Source organism: Gymnodraco acuticeps, unplaced genomic scaffold (assembly GCF_902827175.1).
Source record: "Gymnodraco acuticeps unplaced genomic scaffold, fGymAcu1.1, whole genome shotgun sequence".
Lineage (NCBI taxonomy): Eukaryota > Metazoa > Chordata > Actinopteri > Perciformes > Bathydraconidae > Gymnodraco > Gymnodraco acuticeps.
The window spans coordinates 258035-281006 of record NW_022991435.1 but is presented as its reverse complement, the minus strand read 5'-3'; the positions used below and the strand labels follow the sequence as shown (position 1 = coordinate 281006).

The following is a 22972-nucleotide window of genomic DNA, read 5'->3' as shown; positions in this document are numbered from 1 at the left end:
TAGTTCTCCCTGCTTCTGTTGAATCAGTGATTAAATGGAACATGTTCAGCTAGGTCCACATTTTCACATCAGGTTTTATTGTACTCGCTTTCTCCCTCTCTCCAAAATACATTTGTTTAATTTTGTCTCGTGGATCAGTGTCAATTTGTTACACTCTCTACAAAACATACCTCTTCCGTCAGTCTGTACACCCATAGTAGGCAATGGGGACACTTCTGGTGTTTATCCACATGTCAATCAGAGCAGCAGGGAGAGAATGATATCAGATCAACAACAGCTCGCGTGCGTCACAATGGCAGAAAAGCACACGCCCATATCTTGGAGAGACATATATGCAATGACAGCCAATTGCAAAGATGAAACACACACAGCCTCGTAAAGCTGAATCTGTCTTCGATATATTTGATCAGCTCAAGGACACGTTATCAAACATAAACAACTGACTTATAGTAACAACCTTGGATTTCTTCCTTGATGGCTTAACATCGATGAAGCCATATGTGTTCATTCTTCCCCCTCTCCTTTGTGTGTTTTCTTCCTCACCTCTTCACCCCCCATCATGAGGCTGGGAGAGAATGGCACGCCTGTTGTCATGGCTCAACATCTTCTCAACCAACGTCTCCATGGTGACGCAGCCTCATGGCCTTTCATCTGCTTCCAGCGTCGTCTCTCCCCACAGGTTGGTATCCTCCTCTTCTCCATTAGTCGCTTCCTTTCTTAGCATTTTCTGAGTGACTTGAATTCATTACTTTTCTCCTCTTTTGTACCCATCCGGCTCATCTCTCCCCTTGTGCCAATTACTGTGTTTAAATCATGGTCCTTGTCTTCAGGAGGCAGCAGGTGGGTTCAGCCAGGAGCAGAGCGGGGGTGATTAGGGCAGCTTCATGTTGTCTGAAACCATTAGGACAGAGGAGCAGTCGTGAGGGTAGAAGTGGTCTGCCTTGAGAAACATAGGGAGGAGAGAGGGAAACTGAAGGAGTGTATGAAAGGAATAAAGGTGGACATTTTAAACAGGTTTAGCATTTTTGAAAAGGGCACATGTCCACGTTATGCTACAGGAAGCCTGTGTGTGGGCAAAAGTATATTTGTTTTAATGAGGCTGAGTTCACCAGCCGAGCCTCTATCTTCTATTAATGGCCATGTTAATATTTGTCTCTAATAAGAGATTGACATTTGGGACATGCGTCACTTTCTTGCTGAGAGTTCAATGAGAAGACGATAAGAGTTTGTGTGATAAACAAATACCTAAATGTAGCACCTGGTTGGCTTAGTTCATCTTAGCTTAAACATTGAGAAACGTTGGAAACAGCTAGCTGGGATATGTGCAAAATCCACCTTCTGTACTAGCAATTCTAAGATCACTAAGAAGCACTTTATATCTTTTATTTTACCTTTATTTAACCAGGATATCATTGAGATTAAAAATCTCTTTTTTCTGGCCCATCTTGTTTGTTTTGTCCGTACAAAAACAGAATGAAGAAGATGTCGTTTAACAGTTTTTTTGTGCCATGATTATTTCCTGGACGGGAGCTGTAACTGCTGTTCTGGCAACTTGCTCACGACCAAGACAAGTCCAGCAAATAAACCACAGTGGTGTGACCAATTGCTTTGTTTACACCTTTGGACTGAGCCCCGCTGTTCTCCATTAGCAGTCTCCATACCAAGCTTAGCTAACCAGCTGCTAGTTTCAGCTGCACACATATTCAGCGAAGACTGGTTTTGATTATCCCATCTCTCGTACTTGACTTTGGAAGAATGGGAAACCTCTGCCTCTCTTGCAAGTCGATCTACCCTCAACTCATTTTTACTTCTCAACATTAAAGTCACTCTTTCAGGCACCATCGCAAACCTATTCTCTCTTGTCGAATCAGCAACCAACCCTCAAAGTGTAGCACTATTTTATGAAACTTATCTTCAGTTTCAGCTACTTTTACCGCCCTACCTCCTGCTACCCTGTCAACCAACATTTCGCTCAATAAGAAAACCCTCTTGAATCTTCTTTGACTACATTCATATCGAAGGCTGCAAGTGTTCACCTTGGTGTTCTGACTCATCCCCCTTTTCATCAGACCGACGGTGAGTGCTTGCTCCAGCCCTCCACAGTGCATGTGAGCACACGTGCACAGATTATGCTAGTGTCTATGGTAAGAGATGCAGTGTGACTCACTTGCTGACGTCACCAGAGGCAGAGGCAGGATGTGTGTTTCTGATGAAGGAATCTTGGAGAGAGCGGAATGAGAGACTTAACAAACCAATACAAATATTTGCAGCAAGAATGATACAAACCATCATGCACATGGTTGTGTTGTGAAGCTTCAAATAAAGAAATAAAGAAATCTCAAATTCAATTTCTGTCTTATGTGTTCATTCAGGTGTACAGCTTCTAGGCAACCGTGGTCATTGTTCTGTCCCCTCTACATGACTCTATCTGAGGCTACAGGGAATTGTGTTTTTGCAAATGTGTATTGCCACTGGTTACACAACAGCTCAGAGAGAAAATCTGTATATTTCTTATCACAAAAACCCAATATGCCCTATTCTTAAGTATCCAAACACTAGCAAGCAGTTGCTTCTGCAGTGTGGCACACCCAGCAGGATCGTTTTTTGTACACTTCATTTTAAATATGCTCTTTCTCATATGCATGCTGTTCTATTTTTATCTTATATTGTTCACAGTTCACCCTCTCATCTTCCCATTGTGTTCAGTCCCATCCACCCTCCCTCCCCTCCCCTTATTCGCTTGTTTTCCAACCTCCTCCTCTGCTTTGTCCCTCCCACCGTCCCTCCTCTCCCCCATTTTCTCCCCCAGTGCTTCCTCTCCCTCCACTCCCTGTCAGCGGTGCGATGATGCTGTCCTGTCCGCCTCCCAAACCGCTTGCCCCCCTCGCTCTTCCACCCACACACTTCCCTCCCCTCCCCTCCTGATGCTATAAATACCCAGCATCGGTGAGTCATCGCCCAGACATATCAGTTTCCTCTCCATCCTCACCCCCCCTGCTCCTCTATCTCTCTCTCTGCTCAAGCTCATTGCCAGACCTCACACATTTTCCCACCTCCACTTTGGCCCTCACATCTTGATAACCCAGCCGGGCAGAGTTGAGGTGTGTGTGCCTGGCATGGAGCAGCCAGTGATACCGAGCGCTGCCAAAGGTCAGGTTGACACTAAAAAACAAAATCAGCAGGAGTGCACACAATATGGGGAAACAGAGCTAACCAAAAAAGCAGAGCATCAGATTCACTAACTTTTAATGAGCTGGCTCTCCTTAAATGTGCTGTTAGTATCGTCAGCGGCGGGTGAAATATCTTTCTGTATCTTCTTGTTTTCAGGGCGTAATTGCTGCTAAAATATGAAACGAGTGAAATGCTGAAATCCAAGATTGCATTAGTACATCAAAGAAATATGTCTGATGTTTTAACTTTGCTATTTTAACACAATATGATATACTTAGATGCATTTGAATATGGATTTTAAATTATTTTAGCATTGTGAGTGTGACAAATACATTACAAACACAATTGAGGAGCTACATTTAATACAAAAGTGAGTTTTCTTTTAGAACAAATGTCAGCAGGAAGAGAAAGAGGGCAGCTTTATTTTTCTATCCTGCCTTTACTATCCACATGTTTTCTAAACTAGCCCCCTACTGTACCATAGTGTGCTTTATATTTCATTAAGACACTCCAGTGTCACATCTCAGTCCCTGGCCTCGCTCTATCACTCTCTCTGGTAATCATTCTCAGTTTTTTCTCGAAGTACCACCCACCTCTCCAGAGTTATGAGGCAGACCAAGATCAGCTCCTCTCATCCTTGGGTAAACTCCAATATGGCCCTTTGGCTCACACTGGAGTGTGCGTATAAAGCACAAACAGATACAAGTCTGTGCGCACTTCTGAGTCAGGAAGAGGGAGCAAGCAAGACGCAAGGGAGGGACGAGGGAGAAAGGAAAAGTTGGAATAAAGTGTCAGAAAGTAAAATGAAGGCTATCACATAAACACACACACACACTCACTTAAACACATGCACATACATGCACTCACAAATCTCATTTATGCAATCTAAAAGATGTCCTCCACAGTTTATTGCTGTCTGGTGCTGTTATTGTTTTGTGGTAGAGACACACTGTGTGTGTGTGTGTGTGTGTGTGTGTGTGTGTGTGTGTGTGTGTGTGTGTGTGTGTGTGTGTGTGTGTGTGTGTGTGTGTGTGTGTGTGTGTGTGTGTGTGCGTCAGAGTCAGTGGGCTAATGAAGGCAGCATGATGCCTCTGACGCACTCTCCAGTCCCATAGGGTTAGATGAAGGGAATAGAGGAGGGGAGGAGTCAGAAGAATCAGTCATCTCTCTACGGTCATATAGCTGCTGTTTAATGTCAAATAAAACGCAGAAACGGAACCATAATGCAGGACTTCAAGCATCTGCGTTTTCTAACATTGCTCTTACATGAAATGTGTGTCGTTTTCAATACGTTTGTTATCAAATACCTACATTTAATCTGTAGCCTACCCATTTTGTTATTGCCTGAAAGCTCTGAAGCCGATTTGGATAGATCAGAATAATTTGTACTAATTACAGCTGAAGTAATTAGTCCATTAATAACCTGTCAACTAGAGTTATTTTTGTTATGTGGGTAAAGCTTCTCAGATGTGAAAACTGCTTTTTTAAATTCCTACTATGATACCAAACAGAATTACTTACGTTTTTTTTGGGAGGGCTGGACCTGGTCAGACAAACAATATTCAAATATATACACTTGAGCTTTGGGCAAATCTGACATATTTTCCCTATATTACCTCATGATTCATCATCATCAGTTACAGTCCCTTTATCTGATCAGGGCCCAATATCTAAGATAAATTGATCATTTTTGTCCTAAGCAATGCAAATAGTGTGGTAAAATGCTGGATTATATCTTATTTAGATGGGTATGGCATCAGGATAGCAGGTGCAGTGAGCAGTTAAGCTTCTTCCTTACATTTCTTTTAAATGATTCACCAATCAGAAGCCGAGGTCGACACATTGTGAATAAAAGCAGCCTATGACTGGAATAGAAATCCTTTATTTACTAGCGCTGAATGAAGGTTGCCTCCGAGGACTGCATGTTCTGTTAGCATCCTCGTACCACAAGTCTTTCACAGACCACACTCACTCAAACACACATGCACCGACACACTCGTCTCCGTTGCCATAGAAACTCAGGGTGATTATAATCAAGCTGCTGATCAAACCAGCCACACGTCGTGCCTCGCTTTGTTTAATTGCTTGCGCGCGCGCGCACACGCACGCACGCACGCACACACACACACACGAAACACATAAGGACAGCAGCAATTACAACACAACTTTTTATTTTTATTACATTGTTTTCAAGGCCAAATTACAAATAAATAAGGAAGGAGACACTTGCAAATAGCCTGGCTCGCGGGGGCACTTAATCACACAATACAACGAGGAGACCCTCGAAAACTGGTCAGTAACAAAGATTATTAAATATAACAGGAGACTTTACGCCTGTACAATTATTGGTAGTTTGAATGGACTTGAATTCATAGATCCCTTCCCCTCTCAACCTATTTACAATGCAAGAGAAACTAGAGTGGTCTTCCCATGGCCCCTTTGCCTTGGCCTTGCTGAAATGGATGTAGCAGGACACAGCATTGCGTGCTATCAACTAAAATGTGGGTAGTGCTTCACATTCTTAAGACCCCTGAAGACAGCTCATGTGTGTCAGAAGGCAACTAGCTGCCTCTAGCCAGGCAGAGGAAAAGCAGCAAACAGCACAGTAAGCTACTGACTTTTCACTAAAATGTCGAGAGAAAGAACTGTAATAAAAATCAGGAAGGGAGGAGCGGCTTTCCATTTCATCATGATGGTACTGTAACTTCTGTACATGCTAAAATAAACTTTACGTTGAGCTAGTCGGATAAGAGAACTAGTTAGAGTACCTGACTGTACATTTGTTAATGCTAAAATTCTTCAGTACAAGCAAAGCAAGACTTGCATTACATGAGGGCAGCTGGGGGATAGACGTCGGCCTTACCAAAAACTATTTCATGTTCTACCCATAAATGTGAAGCAAAGAAAGAAAGACTGAAGCGAGGTTGTCACTCGTACTGATGCCATTCAGGTAATTTCACCACCAATCTGAAAACTACAGTATTACATGAGTTCAAACATGTGGCGGTTGAACCTCTTCATATAAGTTGCAATACAGTGTCATACACAATAACCAATTTGAAGATACTATGAGGTCTGGTAAGTTTATGCTATTTACTAACCATTAAAAAAAGGAGTGTATTGATAAGGAATTTCTTCAGTTGTTTGACTGGAGCGCTTTCCTCCTCAAATATGAATTCAAGTGCTTTGGTACAGTTGCACACTTTATATTAAGCGGTTTCTACAATGCCCAATAATAAATAGTTCAGTCTGAATAAAGATGATTACATTATTTAGCACAGTATGTTCAAATGGGCTTCATCTAGACCTCCCTCTCAGTGTGTTTCTACCCCTTTAATCCTTTGCTTGTGTTCCAACATGTCTTTCAATACGAGCAACAGACCTTAACATTCATACACTACGGAGGGGCTGCTGTATGTGCGTTTTTTTCTTCTTCCTATGTACTCTAGTTTAAATTTGTGTATAAATATTGCACATTCATTTTGTAATTCATATTCATAAGTAAAAAAAGACAAAAGTAACAGTTACTCAACCTATGGAGAAAAAATATATAACATGTAAATTTCCGCCAAAAAGTAATTGCAAGAGTAACCCATGAAAGGCTTAATGTAACTATTTTTCTACGCTGGGCTTATTTCCCTCTGAGACATCCATACGGTGCATTGGTCATGACTGGAGGAATACGAGGCAGGGCTTCTTAATGATCAATGAACAGACAATACAGAATAACCAATTAGATACAGGCTAGGAGGTGTCCGGGGGGCGCTTAGGTGGACAAATGAAGCCGTGGGCAAAGAGCAGAGAGAGAAAAAGCCCCAATGGATGCGTTTTACAATTTAGGTTTGAGCCTGCTGCAAAGGGGCCGAGACCAAACGAGACTGAATCGCTTCTACTAGTCAAGTTAGCAAGCACACACTCCAATGTACAAGCTTTGAGACACAGGCAGAAAAAAGGGGCAGGGCAGGAAAGCCAACCGAAAAAGAACCTGGAAACAAAGCCCAATAAAGTACTTTGCGTAAACAAATTGGCAATACAAAACAGGAGGATAGAGAAAAAAAGACCCTTTAGAATATAACCATACAAAATACAGTATGAAAATAATAAAAAATGTTGATGCTCAATCTCTCATGGCTTTGCAACACCGATTCCTCATACTTAAAAAAATACTCATCAAATGGGGTTTCAAAGCTGACGAACCAAACATGAAGTGTAGTGAAGATCCCTGCATATATTCCAACCTGAATGTTACTTAAAGCCCAGGAGAGACCCCTCCATCGCTCTCATGCTACCCTATGTCCCTGCCAGGTATCTGCACTAAGTCCACTACCATACTGAACATGTAGAGCCCTCCAGAGAGAAGGGGAGGAAGAAGAGGAGTAACAGAACGAGCGTGCGGACACTGATCCAGATATACGTTTAGCCTGACATTTATTTCACTTCGAGTCATACGGACGTCCGACTTCATGTGCCACCCCGGTTGTCATAGAAACTCAAAGGGGAACGGTGAGTAAGTCGCACCGGCTGGTTCAGCCATCTATGAGGGACCATGAGCCTTTTGGTCTTGAGAGATAGCAAGTAAGCTGGTTTCAAGATTCGTCTCCCTCTTTTGATCGAAGCTGGTCGCAGGGAAGCCGAGGAGGAGATGCATGAGATGCTTTATGTGCCTGTAGTAGTGTGTGTGTGAGTGTGTGTGTGTGTGTGTTACCTGTATCTAAAGTATAACTGCTCTCCCAATATTCCTTGTAGTGGCTTCTGAGCTCCATGTGTATGTGTACAAGTATATATGTGGATGGGTTGTTTAAAGCATTGTTTTTATTTTCCTCCGTACATTCTCTCAATGTCTTCCTGGTAGTGTGATTTCAGCTCCTTGCGTTTAAGTTTGAATGCGTCGGTGACCAACCCAGTCTCCGGGGTCCAGGGCTCAGAACTCAGACGGATCTTCTTGGGGATCTCGAACCGCTCCATTTTCGCTGGTTTGTGGAGAGAGAAGAATCACAAGTCAGTTTGTTACAGTGTAACACTACTGCAAGTCTGTCACAAGCCAGGCATCATCGCACCCAATGTGAACTGTGAAGTTATGATGGAGAGTAACACATCTTTAGTATTGTTGAGAAGGCTTTAATGAGGGCATTTACAGAATGAATATAAGCGAGGAAGACGATTAAAGGCCTTTTGCCCCTACCTGAGAGGGCAGCTTCAGTAATGATGCGAAGAACTTCTTTCTCCATCTGGGAATTGTTGCACATCTCCTCCCATGTGCCTCTAACCTGCACCTGCTCCGCCAGGGCCATTAGCTGCTTGTGGTTAGGCACCACAAAGCTGATCACATACGACTGGTCACTGAAAAAAGGTACAAAAGAGTCCAAAATGTAGTTTTACCACCATTAGGGAGAGGGGACATATTTTTTAAAAGAGCTGAAATGTTAGTGTCTTTCGTGAGTATTCTTATATCTGAAAGAAACAGATTTAAAAATGGAGTGTGTGCAGGATTTTACCTGTTGGCATAGGCACAGATGTTGTCTATGAGTGAGCAGTTCTTCAAAACAGCCTCCACCTTTCCAAGAGAGACGTACTCGCCTGCCTGTAACTTCACCAGGTCCTTCTTACGGTCTGTTGGAAGACAACCAGGTCACAATCCTAATCGAACAGATACAAGATGTGCCACACATGCTCTAGTTTGTGGATTTCTTACCAATGATCTTCAGGCATCCGTCAGTGTGAACCTCTCCAATGTCTCCTGTACAGAACCATCTCTGGCCATTCTCATCCACATAAAAGTCCTCACAGTTCTTAGTTTCATTTTTGTAGTATCCCATCGTTACGTTGGGGCCGCCAATCAAAATCTCCCCCCGTGGGTTGGGCTTATCTGTGCTGTAGTATCCACCTAGAGGAGCAAAGGCGTGATTAGAATACCAGTACTTTTTATTGCTTTTCTCACTTTAGTTTTTCTCATATAAAAACATTACAACAACAGCTGTGCACGTACATAACAACCCAAACAAAATAAACAATGCAATACAGCTATAGATACAAATACAGAGATAATATAAAATAAAAATGCAGTTGGGAGTCACATTCTCATTTGACCATTTGTCAGAACAGTTCCTCTTACTCAATCAGTCAGTATTCCTTGTCGCTGGTTTGAATCTTAAACATTGACCATTTCTCTTCATATTGTGTTTCTTGCATCATTTTTTCCATTATATGAATTTCCTCCACGATCTCCATCCACTGTTCCACAGTAGGAGGCTCCACCTTGCACCATTTCCTAGTTATGGCTTTCTTGCCAGCTATCAACAGTATTTTTTAAAGATATCTATCTATGTAGTGAACATTTTCCTCTGTAAAATGGCCCAGATAGAGTATCATGTAGTCCATAGGAACCTCAGTTATTGCTTTCTTTAAAGTTGGGTTATTGGAATTGGACTCACCCTCCTCCCAGTCTTTCAGTTTCATCTCTGAACAAACCAATGGAGCACCAACTCGTCCTGTGCTGTAGTCCCACACTGAAAAAAAAACACCAGCAAAGACTTATGGTAAAAATATAATGTCTACAAATGAAGATGTTTTATATTTTTCATTTGCTCTTCTCTTAAATGTCCCAAAGGTGGCAGAAAAACATAAAATGCAGTCTCTCTTACTCTCACTGATGGTGCCGGCTCCACAGGTCTCCGTCAGGCCGTAGCCCTGGCCCACCGGGCAGCACAGGCAGATGTTCATGAAGCGCTGTGTGGCAGCAGAGAGGGGGGCGCCGCCTGAGAGCAGGACCCGGGTGTTCCCTCCCAAGAGCGCACGCACCCGTTTGAACACCAGACTGAAGGAGAGAAGGCGGACAAATTGAATACAAAAAGAGACAAATGAGAGACTGATGAGGCCAATCAGATTATTGTATACTACTACGTACAGGGTTCATACACTTTTTCACCAATCATTTTCAATGACTTTTCCATGACTTCTCAATGACCTTTACCTCATTTTCCATGACCAAAAAAAAATTACCACTGAAAATGGTTTATTTGAACATGGAACAGGAAAATAAGGTCTGCATATGAAACATGTTGTGCCTATCTAAAACAAATCAAATAGTAGGCTTACTAGCTTCTACACGCTAAAGCAACTGTAGTCAGGGAGGCAAAGTCATCAGGTATGAAAAAGGTGACAAGGACCCGACCCCCTGAAAGCAGCAGTGTCAATAATAACAGAAACGCCAAAGAGTCACATCTAATAGAAATATATAAAAGCATTTATTTTAATTGTGTAGCAGTCAGTTTATCATTTTGGCAGCACTGTTGAGCATTTTGAAAATGTATTTTCATGCCTCTGTGCAAGGCTTAGGCTTTCTATCTGTATAGCCACTGGTGTAAAGTAACTAAGTACATAAACTCAATAAGTACTATACGTGGGTACAATTTTGAGATACTTGTACTTTATTTAAGTATTTCAATGTTTTGCTACTTTGTACTTCTACTCCTCTACAGTTCAGAGGTACATGGTGTACTTCTACTCCTCTACAGTTCAGAGGTACATGGTGTACTTCTACTCCACTACAGTTCAGAGGTACATGGTGTACTTCTACTCCACTACAGTTCAGATGTACATGGTGTACTTCTACTCCACTACAGTTCAGAGGTACATGGTGTACTTCTACTCCACTACAGTTCAGAGGTACATGGTGTACTTCTACTCCTCTACAGTTCAGAGGTACATGGTGTACTTCTACTTCACTACAGTTCAGAGGTACATGGTGTACTTCTACTCCACTACAGTTCAGATGTACATGGTGTACTTCTACTCCACTACAGTTCAGAGGTACATGGTGTACTTCTACTCCACTACAGTTCAGAGATACATGGTGTACTTCTACTCCTCTACAGTTCAGAGGTACATGGTGTACTTCTACTCCACTACAGTTCAGAGGTACATGGTGTACTTCTACTCCACTACAGTTCAGAGGTACATGGTGTACTTCTACTCCACTACAGTTCAGAGGTAAATGGTGTACTTTGACTCCACTACATGTATTAATACCTTTAGTTACTTTACAGATGTGGATGAATGATGTGAAATATAATCAAGTGTTAAATCAGACTTTAGTTCCACCTGGAGTAAATCCACAAGCTACCCTGCAGTATACAAAGTCATTCAAACTAGCTGCACCTTTACCAGCTTTGAGAACACTTTGATGATCAATCATTATAAAACATATCATATATATTATTCTGAAATGGACCAATCTGCACAATGACTACTTTTACTGTCGCTACTTTCACTATATTTTGATGAGAATACTTTTCTACTTTCACTTGAGGAACATTTTGAATGCAGGACTTTTACTGAAACAGAGTATTCCTACATTCTGGTACTTCTACTTTTACTCAAGTACAAGATCTGAGTACTTCTACTTCTATTTTTACTACAAGATCAGAGTACTTCTACTTTTACTCAAGTACAAGACCTGAGTACTTCTACTTTTACTCAAGTACAAGACCTGAGTACTTCTACTTTTACTCAAGTACAACATCTGAGTACTTCTACTTTTACTCAAGTACAACATCTGAGTACTTCTACTTTTACTCAAGTACAACATCTGAGTACTATACTTTTATTAAGTACAAGATCTGAGTACTTCCACTTCTACTAAAGTACAAGATCTGAGTACTTCTACTAAAGTACAAGATCTGAGTACTTCTACTAAAGTACAATATCTGAGTACTTCTACTTATCTGAGTACTTCTACTTTAACTCAAGTACAAGATCTGAGTACTTCTACTCAAGTACAAGACCTGAGTACTTCTACTTTTACTAAAGTACAAGATCTGAGTACTTCTACTTTTAAGAACAACATCTGAGTACTTTTACTTTTAATCAAGTACAAGATCTGAGTACTTCTACTTTTACTGTAGCACAATATCTATACTTATACCACCTCCGTTTATAGCCTATGAAAAAAACTATTAGAAAACGAAGGCTAAAGCTAACGTTAGCAGATAGTGACAATGTATGCTAGCTAGCTAGCTCAACGAGGTGGAGTAGGTCATTTTGGAGAAACCAGCTTGAGTGCGCTAGAATTTGAAAATACACAGCCAGAAAAAATCTGCCACTTCCTTACAGAGCCCCTCCTCCAACACACACGAACGCGCACATGACCAATGAGGGCACGAGATAAGTTTGTGCACAGATGGAAGGCTGACAGGCAGGTCGGCCATTATGGATTTTTTGTCAAAGCACTTAAGGCGAGACACGGCAGGCAAAAACATCGTTTTTCAAGTACTGGTCAATTTTGAGATTTTGTGCTATTTTGATTCCATAACATGTTTTCTTTCAGGCTTTTGGAAGGAAAACGTACAAAATACACATTTAAGTGTTTATTTTACTATAGTTTGTCTATTTGCGTCTGTAGATTTCTCCTAAATTCACCAAAAGTTAGCATTCTAACGTAACATAAAGTACCGCGACCGCTGTGTGCACCATGTCAACAGAGGTATCGCTGGAAAGCTGTGTCTCTCCTGCACAATCTCATCGGATCCAAATATGGTCATTTCCTTTGTATCAGCAACCAATCGTGAAAGCACAAAGGGGTCTTAAACCAAGAAACGAAATCTCATTGGCTGGTGTCAATTTCTGACAACGTGATTCGTTCAGATGCGTCACGTGGTGTGCTAAAACACTTCCTGGTTAGCTTTCAGCTAGAAATTGAAATCTCAAAATGCCAAAAGAACGGCGAAAAAAACGTTCACAGAGAAGACGACCACAATTGTCACTTGCACGAAGCAAGGTTATAAAAAAAAAAATGACCCTGAACATGAAATACCTTCACGGAGTGCGTCGATGCGCAAGCTGTCATTCAAAGAACAGGAGGGTTTAGCTAGCGCCTCACTGCAATCTTTAAAGGTCGTTTTCTCAAAATGAGTTTTTTCTCCTACTCTGAATTCGAAATTTCAACTTCAGTAGCACGTACATACACCAAACTTTCCAGTTATATTCCTATCAATATTATGAAGGCTTTTACAGAAGGGTTTGTTCATATATAATTCATAGCCTGAATTATACAACATTGTATACCTAAAAACATGGCGAAAATGGATATTTTAGGGCTGTTGACAGTATTTTCTGATTTATGGAGTGATAAAAAGATATATCCAATATCCCTTCTGTAAAAGCCTTAGATACTAATATGACTACAAAATGAAACAAGAATTTTGAATCTGGCTATATCCAAAGTTCAGATTTCAATTCCTGAAATGTGTTAAAATATGTGCATATTTAATGAGATAATGGATAATTTGCATGTTTAAACATGCTATTTCAGAAAACTTGTAATACAAAAGACAATTGCCTTATTGTAAGTAATTAACTGGAGAAATTTCTAGCTGATACCTTTAAGTTAAAAAAATTACCCTATTCACCTGGGGTGTCTCGCCTTAAGATATTCATTGCTATCGGGATGTTAAGAGCATTCCATGGAATATAACAAAAAGTGTATCTCGAGCCGGTTTCTCAAACTTACCTACCCCACCTTTAAATGATATTGTGACAGAAAAACGTTTCAGTTCACATCACGCTCTGCCGCTCTGCTCTGAACACCTGAACGGCCCGTTCTAACAGCTGTTCACCAGCGGTCCAGTCTGTCTGTGCCACAGTGACTCCGCACAGTTAACGAACGCACCGTAGATAATGTAGCTGACCCTCATCCCGGAGCAGAAGAGTTCAGCCGACCCGACAGGCAGGAAGACTCGAGCTCACAGCTCGCACTTCATATATTAAAAAATAACACCATGCGCGTCATGATGGCACATAACAGCTCGCGACCGCAGATTATTTCGGCGATTAGATCAAATGTAAATTATATTTGACGCAACTTTAGTTACATTTCCATGATTTTTCCAAACCTTTGGGAAAAACATTGTTTTCCATAACTTTTCCAGGGCCTGGAATTTGCATTTTGAATTTCCATGACTTTTCCAGGTTTTCAATGACCGGACGAACCCTGTACGTATATTCCAAAATTGACTTAAACCAGGGATGTCAAACTCAAGGCCCGTAACCCCATTTGATGTGGCCTGCAAGAGTTTGCAAAGAATATAATATACAATAGGTGTAATTGTTGAATATTTGCTTTCAATTATTTTCCCTAGACTTCTGCTTTCAGACGTAGTTATTTATGAAGTTATTACCAGAACTGATAATAATCCAATGCAGAGCCAATAATGTAATATAATACATTATTTAATATTACATATTTATATATGTATATTTATATCGTCTTAAAATTACAACCAGCTCTTTGAGTGCAACCATAATGCTAATGTGGCCCACAATGAAATTGAGTTTGACACCCCTGACTTAAACGAAATAATGTCCTCTGCAAACACAATGTCAGAATCCATTTTATGCAACGATTTACCTAGTTCCCTAACCTACTTTTATGACTAACACTAGGATTCGATTAACCATGTTACTGAGGTTAATGTTTGCTCTTGTTTTACAGGTGTCTCTCTCTCTCTCAGAACAGGAATGAAATGTTTATTTACCTGTCGCAGAGTGGCGTGCTGTAACCCTTGGAGATCTGCTCCATCTTGTAGTTGTAAGCCAGCGCAAACAGTGTCCTCTGCAGTTTGCTCATCTCCTCCACTTTAGTCATCACATTCTTGTAGATGCGATCCATGATTTCCTACGCACATTAGGCAGGAAAACTCTTTAAACACTTATTACAAGCCATATTACTACTAACAATTGATTTTTGGATTGATAAAAACATCTTACTGGTACAGCAGCCATGAGAGTAGGTTTCAGCACACTGGTGTCCCCTTTACTGCCCTTCTTTATCTTGGTAGACTGTAAACAAAACAATTGATCAACTGTCAGTAAGGGAGGTAGATACACTTTAAAATCATGACCAGAGGCAACTGAATGGATTTTTGCCAGAGTAAAAAACTGGATAAAAGTCAGGTAAGATCGTTAAGGACATTATCAAACACCAAATGTTGTGCTAGGATTCAGGGATATATTGTTAAGGAAGATACAACAGTTTAAGAAGGATGAAGTAAAAACATGAACGATCATTTCCAAGGGCATCAGCAAAGGAAACGGTGCATTTCGTAATATATGAACGCGGAATGCAACTAATACATTCTGCCCATAAGGTGCATGTGTGTGTTTGTACACTAACCTGGTCAGCTAGAGTCTGGGGGGAGGAGTAGCCGATGCTACAGCCGTGAGAGATGCACACGAGTTCTGCGCTGAGCTCTAAAACATGCGCCAACGGCAGGTAGCCAATATAGGTGTCTGATTCACTGCCGGCACAGAAATAACAGCAGGTTAATTTCAACAACAAAAGATAGGTGGTGGTATTTGAGTATGACAGGATAGATGTGATCGTGTTTCAGAATCAGTAAAGAAAGAAGGGGAAGAATGGGAGTTGGGAGAGTTACATAACACAGGACAAAGAGGACAGGAAGTGATTCTGATATGGACATACTTGAGGTTAGGGATTCGCTCGGCCATGCCAGTAATGCCAGCAATGATGTTGCCATGGGAGACCATGACACCCTTGGGGATGCCTGTGGAGCCGCTGGTGTACATGATGACCGCGATGTCTGAGGACTCTGGCTGACTGCGGTTTACTGCGACTGCACAGACAGAGGAGCAGAGGGAGATGGTTAGAGAGAACATGGATCACACATCAATGTAAACATTATTAGTTTAAGAAATGTCTGCTCACTTAAAGGTGGGGTAGGTAAGTTTGAGAAACCGGCTCGAGAAACACTTTTTGTTATATTCCATGGAATGCTCTTAACATCCCGATAGCAATGAATATCTTAAGTGCTTTGACAAAAAATCCGTGGAAGCTGTAATACTGTAAAAAGTACAACCAATCCGTTTAGCCGGCCCGGCTAAACGGATTGGATTGCCGCCCTGTCTGTCAGCCTTCCATCTCGTGCACGCACAAATGTATCTCGTGCCCTCATTGGGCGTGCCGTCATTGGGCGTGCATTGCGCGTTCATGTGTGTTGGAGGAGGTGCTCTGTAAGGAAGTCTGAAGGAAGGGGCGGATTCTTTTCGGCTGTGTACTTTCAAATTTTAGTGCACTCGAGCCGGTTTCTGAAACTTACCTACCCTACCTTTAAGTAAAGAACAAATGGTACAGTGCAAAAACCATTCAAACACAAAGGTGTCTATATTTCTTTCAACCAAAGCTGAACTAAAATGATTTACAATGTGAGAAAATGATAAATGCAGCTAATCCTCACACTGAGTTTTGGAAATAGTTCTTGTTTTCTAAATTTGACAAATATCTTTCAAAAGTTGGTATTTCACACATTTATTGTTTTATTTTAATCATCCACGATTTTAAAACAATCCACGTTGGTTTTCTTTACAAATACTGCAAGAGGAAATTGTAAAAAAGGTCTCAAGTGATTTTTGTAGCACAAAGTAATTCCTGTTTTCCCTCATTTTCTCTAAAAGGTCAACCAATGATATTGTGGCAATGGGGGTTTGGCAAATTGTAATTTAACCTCTAGCTGACTGTCATGCACTGCACGTCACTCCAATTACACATGAGGGTGTCCGCTTTGAATTAATCATCCATTAGTTGCGCTTCCATTAATTTCCCCGGACAAAATTGAAAACCTTTTTAATCACAAAACACGAATACTCACTATTTTCAGGCTTGGACCCTATCTCCTTCACAGCGTCCATACTGTAGACTGTGATTCCTCTGGGGATGTTTGGCCAGCTTGTGGGTTTACTGTCAACTACAATGATATACTGCAGCCTCGGCACATCACACACTATGGCCTGGGACCGAGAAGTTGGATGTAGGAGGGAGAGATGGAGAAGAGAGGACATTTTAATTATGCAAATGGGCAGAGCTTCTTATCAAGCCATAATGTTTTACACAATAAACAGCCATTAATTAAGTGAAAACATAGCCTTACCTTGAGACGGCTCTGAAGCAGGTCTTTGCTTGTGATGATGTGTGTGATCTCTGTCTCGTTCAGGCCGTGGGCGATGGCCATGGGTCCGAGAGTGGAATACAGTGTCACAACTGTCAAAATCAAATCCAGTTAAATTGGTCATTAGTTTCTTACTGTAGGCTCAAGATGGTCTGAATACACATTATGTTTGTCTTTCTGTCACTCACGTTGGAAATTGTACATAAAGCAGGCTTGTGCTACCAACATCCACTCTGCTCTGGTCTCGCAGAAGATGGCGATTTTACACTGCGGCTTCAGGCCGAGTGCTGCCAGACCGCTGCCAAAACACTTTGCTGCCTCGTAGGCTTCCTCGTACGACAGCCAGTTATAGTTCCCAAGAATTACCTGCACACAACGTGCAATTGTAAAATGTATTATTAAAGATTATTTCCACACACTACACCAAGATACATGAAAACTGTCCTATGTACATACATTCTACAGGACTACACATCTTCAGAGCATCTGTTAGTGGGTCAAATATGAAATAGGACAAAAACTATTTCACTGAAAGTGTCCACAATGATGAGATTAATGTGAGAACTGTATAACTGTATCGCTATATATAAAAAAGGTAATACTGACACAGCTGAATCTAAAAGAGGTCCGATGTTGTTACCAGTGGCAACCTTATCCTTCATGTGCGGTCAGTTAGCGCCATCTGCAGGGCTTTTGTAGCCATGCAGGTGTTAAAGAGGAGGCTCTCTGCTTCCACCCACATTCCTCACACTGTGCAGTGTCTCACACACACACACACACACACACACACACACACACACACACACACACACACACACACACACACACACACACACACACACACACACACACACACACACACACACACACACACACACACACACACACACACACACACACACACACACACACACACACAACACACACACACACACACACCACACACACACACACACACACACACACACACACACACACACCCACACACACACACACACACACACTTCTAATTGTACATATGATAAGCGTTGCCACCCACTGACATGACTATCTTTCCTCCTGACAACAGACCAATCATTCAAAAGAATACTGAAGGTGATAGAATTGTTTTATGAAATAATGTGTGTGTCTCACCTTTTTGAAGACCTTGCCGTTCGGCTGGATCTCATCCTCTTCACTGAGCACCTCCCTGGTGCCTAGACAGTCTCTCTGTGGAAACCGACTGGCAGCGTATTTAAACATTTTGTCCAGGGTGTCAACATTGGGGTGCATCCATGCCACCAGCTTGTCTTGACTGTTGGTGGCCCTGTAAGGCCCTAATGGCAGTCCACTAACTGAGCGTGCCTTGATCCGGTTTGCCCGCTCCAGGTTGTTGCTAGCTCCAGAGAGGAAGTACCAGGGTATGAAGGTGATGACCGAGTAGACCCACACCACAGAACGGAAGACTTGCAGCAGCAGCGGGTTCATATCCTCCTTCAACTTCATCTTTGAGGATGAAGTTAAATCAAACTAAACAAGCGCCACACTCTTCCAACACTCTTCTCAGCGCTTGAAGTATTTTGACCTGCTGCGGCTCAAGATTGCAGGCAGTCGCTCTTTTGTGCAGTAAGTCCAACCCTGCAGCACAGAAACACAACATGAAATGATAGAAGTATAGTCTGGAATACAACATTTAAAAGCACATTTGGATATTTGAGCAGCTGGAAAAGTGTGCACCTGCGTCCCAGTAAATAAATCCTTGCTGCCTATTCTTAGGCCGGCTCTCCTTTACTATCTATTTCACCAAATCTACTGGCAAGCAAGATGCTTTAGCAATCATCCTCATCATCAGCAATAATAATCGTGCTAAAATGGCAAGTTAATAAACAGTCAAATGAATGGCCTCTCCTGGGACATGTGCAGCGTTTTCATTTCATTACATATAAACATTGCCTCCATATGCCTCCCCACTAGTTTGCAACTCATACCAACTCAAGATATAATATTACATTCAGCAATACAGCATATATGTCATACTTGTGACTGCTCTCATTTGTTTGGCTATACCACAATCAACTTTGGCTCTACTGGGACACTGCCCCTGCACATCTGATCCTGAGCATGCTAGAGGAAGCAGCAGTGACTCAGTCCTATGATTGAGAAGTCAAGAGTTCACGAAGGAGGTGAGCATAACCTGAGAAGCTAATATAACAGGACTGAGAAGAATCTAACACTGACTAATGAGAGGGGCTGTTTAGCAGCACAAGAACATTTAGGGACGCTGCTGTCTAGATAACAAATAGTTATCCTTTAAACGTGGCTCACTTCTGGTAACAAATGAGACGTGTGCAGGGATTTAACTGTGAGACCATGGCCAGGATCATATTACACTGCAGGGTACAATCTGTTCCTACACAACAATAGGTAATTCTCTGTACAGAGTTCGTTATAAATGCAAAGCAGCATATGTATGTGTAAGTGTGTGCACACGCATGCTACTTTCTCATGAGTTCTACACTCAGAGACAAAACAATCATTTCAAAGTGAGTATATTGGCACATCTATTAGCAACGTGTGTATACATATAATGCTGATAGGTGAAGGAAACAACATTCTGTTTGTGTTGATCTAGTGCAGGGTTTTAAAGGAGGCAAATAGCAACGGCCTCCCTATACTATAGTATAATTCTAAATACACATTGTATACATCGTGTCACAGGTGAACATGTCTCACCTGTTTTGCAGGGAGACACATACCTCAACCAACTGACACTTTAATTTCACTGTATATCAGGAAGGTGAAAGCTCCCTTTGTTTCTTGTAACACTGGTTCATTCATCGTGTGCTTTACTTTGATTTAGGTCGACACACCTGCTCCTACTTACTTTTCCAACAAGAGTGTGGCACATGATCAGATCGTCTAATTTAATGAGGATAGACATTATTTAACATGGTCCACAGTTATGATTACAGAGCAGATATTCTGCTTCACATTCACAACTTTCATAATACAAATATCATCAGGACTGTAATGCCAGGCCATCTTTCCATCTTACTTTGTCATGCCACAAAGCCAAAGGCCTACAATCAGGTTCTGATCAAAGCAGACTTAAATACACAAACACGTTACCAATGCTTAAAGGTTTGGTATGTAAAGTACTCCCATCAACATGCTTGACACTAGAGATTTACACCACAGATGTCTGACAGCAGACTTGCAGCTTAACTACAGTATCAATAATGATTTTATAGAGGTTTAATCTGATAATGAAGATATTTTATCGAGAGTTCTAGTATCAAAACAACGTGATGAGGTTAAATGATAAACCTTTATGATTTACATCTGGCAATCGTTACATGCCTTTTTCTCCATCTTATCAATGAATTAGATATTGCGTCACATTTTAATTGTCAACAGGCTGTATATTATGTTTTAGCTTAACTATGATTAACGTTGTTTATATGTATGTATCTGTTATTATCAATAGTGTTTTGATTCGTGTGTCGATATCATGAATATTCGCCATCACCGTTAGATAAGATAATAACACATCACTGTTATGATAACCTGTACATGATTATAGATATGATGTGTGATGTTATCAAAGCATAACCTGGCACGGTGGTTGTTTTCATTCTAATCTAATCTAATCAACAAGACATGTGTATTACTCCGCAGTGTGCGTCTCTGAAGCTACAAGGCTAACGACGCAGCATCAAGCTTAGCAGCTAGCATGTAGCTCAAAGACGAGCTAGTATTTAGCATTTCGGCTAACTACTGCAGTTGTTGTTAGCCCGCTGCTGATATAGTTTGTTAGTTTGTTAATCAAAACTCAGTTGAGAATAAAACGGGCACACACATCGTATTGTACACAATTACATGGCACATTATAGGCGATGTGTTGAGCAAACCGGTTGCTAACTATCAGTCTCATCAACATCTGCAGTTCACACAGCCATACATTCTCACCTCTTTTCCAGCCGCTACGCCTGAGTCGCTGCAGGGTTGAATCAAGTCTCTTTATCGTTGTAACCAAAGCTCTAACATCATATTGGCATAATCTATAAACAATATGTGTTTGGGTATGAATCACATCTACTACTCTGTTATTAAACTATTGAAAAATGTAGTGAAATTATAAATTTGAGCATCACCGGGCCAGTGCTGCCAGCCCGGAAGCTTCTGAGTGACGTCAGGACATTTCTCCACAGCGATTGGAGCACTGGAGGTGGCGCGTGCTCGGGGTAGCGGGACGTCAGTGAGGTTACTAGCGGTCACAACTGTGGGCAGCGTCAGTCGTCGGCACACTGTGACCCGGGATACACCCGGTCCCAACGGGTCAATTCGACCTGTCACCGTGAACAGGTTTGACTTTGCTCCACTGAATCCCAAAGATCGAGAAAAACCTAAAGGTGTGTGGTGTACACCAGACATAGAAAGGCGCACATGGTAGGGAATTGAAACTGAATGGTGGGCTTTACAGGAACGGATATTTCAGCTGTCTAGACTGCAGATTGTGCGAACAGTCACCAGCGTATTCTCCTACTTACCTCTCATAATTATTAATAATAATAATAATATAATTTTTTTTTGTTGAGCAAAATCAAACAAGCGAAACTCCTTTTTCTTCTGTTTGTGCGGGCCAGTAGCCCCACCATGACTTATAGTGGACCTCCTGTACCATAAGCACCACCATGCAAAGATTCCCTTAAGTGGCATATGTAGCCTACAAATGAAAATAAAGGGGGGCCCAGTGGTTTGCTTCCTTTCTAAAACAAACTAAATAGTTAATACGCAACACTCTGGTAGCAGTGTTTTCTAAACGTTTCCATAACGTTGCTATCCTAACACAGGCCTACTGCAGGATTTAAATTAAAAACATAAAAGAATAAACTAAAGTTAAGTGTTAACTTTTATATAGTTATCATATCCATGTAGCCTATTCAACGCATAAGAATAACACTGCAGGACAACTGATAAACTGTACAATAACCCGTATACAAAAACGTAGCCTATTTACAAAGGGAGTTTGTGTAAAATTAGCAATTGGATGGATTTTAAGATCCCTTAGTTAAACCCTTTGGTAAAGATGTAAGCGAACCGTCCTCTAACTGCTGACAGTCTGATAAACTGAGGAAGAAGATTGGAGTGAATATGACTGTCGGACACCCATAAAACTGACTTCATGATCGTGGTCACAGTGAGCAACATTAGCAGACACTGACAGTGGGTTTCAACATAATGTACAATGATTATTAGACTGAAAAGGTTGTTTATGGTATTGTGTTTTACACTGTTAGCCTACTGTTTAATACTATAAGGGATCTCACTGTTGGAGTTTATAATTTAATTCATCCAACGCTCAATTTGAAATTGCAGCCTTGTATAGCAGATTTATATTTTAAAAGGTATTCATATTGTAATATGGTTATAGCTGGCTGTGATGTTGTAATTATTCAGTTCTTTATGAAGTAGACCTTGATTATTGTGCTACATGGCTTCCTCAGTCCACAATATAAATAAATATGCAGCAACAATAATCAATCATTTCCGGGATAATGTTAATACTACAAACCATTTTTATTTGGTTTTATCGACATTTTAGATGGAACAAATGCGTTGTTTCTTTCCCTCTGTCATTTAAACGTTCTAACATTGTTGATTTTAATGTGTGCTTTTATTTTGGAGAAAAAGCCGGGGGGGGGGGGGGGGGGGGGGGGGGGGGGGCTTCTCAATGAGGGCGGAGTTAAATGTATAACCCCGGCCTCGTTAAAGTGACACCCCCTTTATTTCTCACTTCAGTCAGAAGGTACTTGGCCCCGTTGGGAACCACTGGTTTAAAGAATAAAGCAAGCTCCAACCTT

General features: G+C 41.3%; 1 protein-coding gene across 1 annotated transcript; it reads right to left on the bottom strand.

The window, feature by feature from the left end:
- Nucleotides 1-5325: 5325 nt before the first annotated feature.
- acsl3b (acyl-CoA synthetase long chain family member 3b) lies at nt 5326-21316 on the bottom strand. The gene is made up of 15 exons (XM_034196089.1): nt 21078-21316; nt 18264-18746; nt 17318-17495; nt 17112-17221; nt 16833-16971; nt 15650-15800; nt 15341-15464; nt 14935-15006; nt 14703-14842; nt 9813-9985; nt 9603-9677; nt 8864-9055; nt 8667-8781; nt 8354-8511; nt 5326-8141 (listed from the first exon to the last, which is right to left on the bottom strand). Exons 2-15 carry the CDS (start codon nt 18612-18614, stop codon nt 7984-7986), a joined length of 2136 nt encoding a protein of 711 aa, XP_034051980.1. The 5' UTR covers nt 18615-18746; nt 21078-21316; the 3' UTR covers nt 5326-7983.
- Nucleotides 21317-22972: the final 1656 nt, after the last annotated feature.